Below are 6,000 nucleotides of genomic sequence, written 5' to 3'. Positions count from 1 at the left end.
TTCAATAAATCAGTTTATTCGCTGAACTAAACAATTCTTTCGAAGCTAATTGAAACCGCGTCACTAGTTTGTGACAAAAGGTGCGAAAATTACAGTCTTTATAAAAATAATACATTCCCAGTTTCACATTTTCACACACATAATGATAAATCAAAAACACTCTTAAATACAATTTCTTTGGTTGTATTTACAAATATGTACTTTACGCAACTTATTATAAATTAAATTAAAAATGTACAAAAAAACTTTTATATTCTAATAATTATAACAAATTTTTGTGAATGCGAAAAGGAGTAATAATCACAACAATTTTTCGAATACAACCAATATCAACTCTATAATCAGTTCACCATTGTATTGTTCGAGTGATCAAAATAATTATTAATTTTATAAAAATATGATATTCTTAACACTCATTAATATAACATGTACCTAATAATATTCATAAGCAATTGTATTCATTTGCAACTGTATCACATTTCAATATATCGATGCTAAAATTATATCTAACGTAACCATTCATAAAATTTTGTATTCTGATGAGGTATGAATTATTATTTTTATTAGAGTTTATCTGAGATGTAAACAAAACATTATATATCAAAACATGGTAAGCAATTAGCGAAATATCTTAAACATAAATTACTTACATAAATGAATATTGTTGGTATTGGAGATAAAATCAAGAAACTGTATTAAGAAGAACCATCTGTCCTTCTAATTACATATTATGAAACAACTCAATTTAAAATAAATAAAGTAAATCATTCGTTATTTTATTATAAGCTAAACAAATTATAATTACGAACGACCTCAATTTTTTAAACGCGTAAAACGTGCATAGATTTGGTAATTAAAACACTGTTTCAATAAAATTATCACGAATGTAATATGCCGTATTGTACAAGATTTGATAAAACACACCTCTTACATGTTGCCTACATAATCTCTATTGCTTTTGCGACGTCAGCACCAAATTTGTACATTGGCAGTGAATTCAACATTATGGACGAATGACTTTTAAGTAGATGAAGAGCGCTTACAGACAATTTTTTTGTATATGGCAATATTATTAAAAAAATTCAATGGCTGGCAATATTATTCAGCGACATTTTGGTAGTAACTTTGCTATTATATTTTAACGGCATATAATGTTATTTCGGTTGCACCTTTCTTGGGAGTAAATATATCTTATAAATTATAAGCGTCAGATAAATAATTCCTTAACACATTTGTAAGCCGTTTTACCTTTAACGTGTAAGCGCCCTTTTAATATTATTTTCATAAAAGCTAGGCTATAATGAATATAATCTAAACAAGTGACTCATAAAAACTATTGTTCACTAAAATTGTACATTATAATATATGGAGAAAATAATAAATTCTATAATATGTAAAATATTGTTTTCTTGTAAATATAATATTGAATTCTATTATTAAAACGGGTTTGTTAAATTTTGAGTCACTTGGGTATTTTCGCTAGCACCAATACAAACTAACTGTATTTATATCATATTATTATGAATATTTTCGACTTTTCAGCACAATCACTCAGCTATAAAAATACAAATTATTACTAATCGATTAAGACACTTCACATTTCGTTAATAACTAAAGGAATATTTACAGAGATCCATAACTTAATAGTTATATTATTTTTTTCTTTTAATATATGAAAAAAATAATATAACACAAATAATATGTACATTGTCTTATTCAGTATTTATCTAAAACCACGTCATATCAAAATATGAACACTTTCGATTTAAACAAACTAAATATAATCTCTATGCTGAAGTTTCAAGGTTTATATTCGTTTATTTTTATGCTATAAATTGTATTTTATTTTCACGGAATACGAATTTTAATTTCATGTCACTTTGTTATTTTAAAAACAAAAATAACGGTATCAATTTATTCATGAAGCTATGCATCATAAAATTAAGGAAAAGTAACCCACGTCAATACAATTTATATCATAAAATAATTATTTAACGACCTTTTAAACACTGTGGACTAGAAATCTACATATACGTCACATAGCTGCTATTCTTTCAACAATAATATCATATATAAGCTAGTACGATTTATAATTTCGATCACAATACAGTCTTTATATTTTAAATTTAAACTGTTCCATTATTCTTAGTTTCTAATTAAATTTTGACGAGTACATAAATCAGATCGTTTGTCGATTAAATTTTAATTATTATATTTTACTACATATAGTAAATAATGCTATTTCTTCCCCGTGGTTATTTCCTTACCTAATGATTTCCTATTTTCAAATTTCTGTTGCAAACTGGCGACATTGGAGGGTTTAGAGGTTAGTTTCGTTGCATTCGTCTTTACGTTTGAGTCGGTCCGTTGTACTAATGTAGTTGGTTTGGGAACCACTTTAGGTTTATTTTTATTTAAACTATCTGCAATCGCTTTCACACTAGAATCGTTTTTCGAATTAACGCGATTAACCGGTTTATCCGTTTTATTCAGATTAGTCGCAGAATTAACCGGTTTTAGTACTGTCTGTTTATTTGCGGATGGCTTCTTATCTATAGTCGGTTTTAACGGAGGTCGATTGTCAATCTGTTTGCTTATATTAGGTTTGTTCGCGACTTTCGGTGGATCGGCTGGTTTATTATTATTAATAACGTCGGGCGCTTTGATGTTTTTTGTTTCGGCTACAGCACAACTTGACACGAGGTCGGGACTGTTCGATATCGATTTTACGTTGATATTTTTCGTTGTCGCTTTAGGAGATGGCGGTACATTTTTGAACGTGCTCGTTGTTCTTAAACCGGGCGGGGTAACTTGTCTCGAAAATGTGGGTATTTTCGAGTTTGCTTTAAGAGAAGGCGATGGTGGTTTCTCTATTTCTTTTTCATCTGTTTGCATACGAGTGGGTATGTTAACAGCTGAGGGGTGCAAATATCCACTGCTAGTGGTCGACGCGGAAGATTTTGCTCCAGAGTTGCTATAAACGCTCTCTGGACTCTTATAGTCTGTATTCATGTACGTGCTATCTCTGTTTTGCTCAGCCTTTTTCCGCTCTTTCTCCCTTTTCCTCGCGAGCGTCGACGTCGAATAGATCGAGTCAAAGTTGCGGTTCTGTATCTCATTAACGATCTCTCCGAGCAGACCCATGCTTTCTGTACTTCCTGAATTGGAAGTGATGGGTTTGGGAGTGTTGTAGCCTTCAGGAGGCGGTTGGGGAGCCGTTTTGATCGGCAGAGACACGCCCGGGAACGCTTTAGCATGTTTTTCAGGACTCTCTTCTATAATCGCGTAAATATTATCACCGGACTCTTCGTCTATGTGAGCTAGCGGTGCGGGCTTTTCTTCTATGCAATCTACGTAATCTGTCGACTTGATGTCTGTCTGTTTTGGACTCTGATATATAGAAGTTTCTTTTTCAGTAGTGGCCGGTTGGCTCGGTAGCGGCGGTGGAGGAGCGGTCGGTCGCCCTACACCAGATAAGGGCCGCGACACACCGGGCGCTTGTCTCATCGAACCGAACGTTTGTAAGGGCTTTTGCACATTGGGCACGCGCATACTTTGAGCTCTATTCACGAACGCTTTCGCATCGTCGTTTTCTTCAGAATCCGACACTACGGGCACAGTGCTGATCGGTATATCGATGGCCTTCTGTAGTATGGGATTCGATATTTGCAAGTTTCGCAGTGCAACTTTATCAGCCGCTTTCGGCACTTTGATTTGGTGATTCTGATTCTTCGGCAAAGAGTGACTTCGTTCAACGGGGTTTCGTTCTTTTTCCTTCGGTTTGTCGTGTTTGAGGAATGACGCGATTCTGTTCAAGGATATTCCTTCCTTGACTTTTTTTGGTTCTTCTGGGAGTGGTTTTTGTGGGACATTGCCGGCGGAGTACATGCTTAGAGGTCGTTTTGGTAAATCTGGTGTGATGGTCGGTGCGGTTGGAGCCGCGCGTACCGGGCCCAATGTTTTTGAGCCTTGTAGCGGCGATATTAGTTCTTTCGCTGTACACGTCGAAGCTTCTAGAATGGGGCTAGAAATAACTGGTCTGGACGCTGGATTAGCTGCGACGGGCACTTCTTCCGTCTTCTCTGCGTTCATTAGAGCTTTGATACGATTCTGTACTGAACTATTCGTGCGTTTTATAGATGGAGACGTTTTGGGGCTGGTTTTAGCTGTATTTGGCACTACTGGGAGTGGTGGCGCAGAACGTAACACCGGTTTCAATTGCCCCACATTTTGGCTATTACTCCCACTTCTATGTACTGGTGTTATTTTCGCGCTTTTCGTGTCTTGTTTGGTTTCTTTTGGTGGTTCATCTGTTTGCGGGGTATTTTTGTCCATTGGCGTGAGGGAAAATCCTTTGAAGTTCCCGAAGAAATTAACGGAGGGGTTTATATTGCCGGATGGGCTGTGTTCGCTGTCACTTCGCAAGAGACTTGAGCTCATATCGTCAGGGTTAGATAGTGTGTGAACGCTAACAGCTTGAGTGTTATTTGGCGCGTTGTTTTGAAAGTTAGACGCGAATTTACTTGCGCTTCTCGAAATACGTCGCTGCAAACTTGATTTCTTGGGAGATGGAATCCTGAAAGAGTAGAGATTTCGTTAATATTATAGTTGTTAAAGTCGCAAGACATATATTAGAATAATACACATGTTTTGATAATATATGTAGTATGTTGAATTTGATACAATTTTTATTTAAAGAAAGATTTTTTGTTTTATAATATAAAAATGTTAAGAGTTAGAAGAAATGTGTTAATTTTGTGTTTAGGTGTTAAGGAGTTAACGTTGTTTTAAGTTGGTATTGATAATTTATATTTTTAACAATTAGTTTATTTACTTATATAAAAAGGTATACAATATTATTATGTTAGTAGTTAAATTCGAAATTAAAGTACACATGCATCTACAATATTAGTCAATATTTACCATGCATTCATGCCTTAAAATTATGTTAGCACTAAAACCACAAAAAACTCACCAAGCAAATGCACCAAGAGAATAAAAGAAATAAGTTTCTAGTGCAAAGAGAAAGAAAACAGGAAAATTAGTAGAAAACTTTATTATAACCATCACCCTGAAAATGCATGTTTATCTATTGACCCAAGCAATAAGGTACATACACAAAACTAATTTTTTTCAGGCAAATTTAGTAAATAATCTTGATGCATTCATTATCTTTACAAATAAGTTTTTGGGTTATATGAGGATAAGGCTAGAACTTCTGTCAAAATTTAAACTCCCGGAAGAAAACCGAATCTTAAGAAAACATTTTGAAATGTAAAAACGTTCTTATTATCGTAGCAATTGTCTTTATAATATTAAAACCCATTCAATGTTAGATTGACATGAATATTATTTACCAAATAAGGCTTTGGACTACAGTTACAGGAAAAAAATAAAAACGAGACGTGAGAATTAAAAACTTACATCTAAAGTTAAAATAATGAAAAAAAAAAATTCTATATAATGTCTACATAAAAATGAATAATGAATGTTTAAACCAAAACCACATACAGAAAATAATAACATGCACATGACAATTTTAGTCAAAGAAAAAAAATGTGCAAAAATGGTATGGGTCCATAAGCACCAACATAAAAAAACAACACAATTTATATCTACATATTAATAATGTAATAAATCGTTCATAAAACTAATTATTTTTTGGCCAATCACAGTTACAAAACAAAAAAAAATACAGGTTTTTTCTACTTTCAAAGAACTTTCAAAAACCTTACGTTATTTAAAAAAACACAAACAAGCAACTAAACACTACAAAAAATAAGTACAAACTACAGTCTTTGACTCTTACAATTAAAAAAAATATAGTATTTACAATTTTTTTTTATAATAATTCAATAGTTCTTGGAATAAGAATGGTTTTTACAACACAACTAAAACTACGATTTATTTTGACGAAATAATTTTATACGAAAATTTTAAACAGACTTTTTTGCTAGAAAAATCTCACTAAGTATACAAAATTCTATGTTCTACTTAAAG

General features: G+C 32.9%; 1 protein-coding gene across 1 annotated transcript in view; it reads right to left on the bottom strand.

Moving 5' to 3' along the window:
* Meltrin (disintegrin and metalloproteinase domain-containing protein meltrin) overlaps positions 1–6,000 on the bottom strand; it is a 78,631-nt gene continuing 72,631 nt past the window's right edge. Inside the window, exon 17 of the mRNA XM_089709849.1 lies at positions 1–4,576. Coding sequence (XP_089565975.1) covers positions 2,239–4,576 — 2,338 coding nt within the window. The 3' untranslated portion in view covers positions 1–2,238. The remainder of the gene's footprint in view (positions 4,577–6,000) is intronic.

This window comes from Colias philodice, chromosome 23, assembly GCF_061535455.1.
Source record: "Colias philodice isolate Cphi_HAF_F1 chromosome 23, ilColPhil1 Martin Lab GWU primary, whole genome shotgun sequence".
NCBI lineage: Eukaryota > Metazoa > Arthropoda > Insecta > Lepidoptera > Pieridae > Colias > Colias philodice.
Note: the sequence above shows the minus strand (reverse complement) of the source record. Positions and strands in the feature narration are given on the sequence as shown.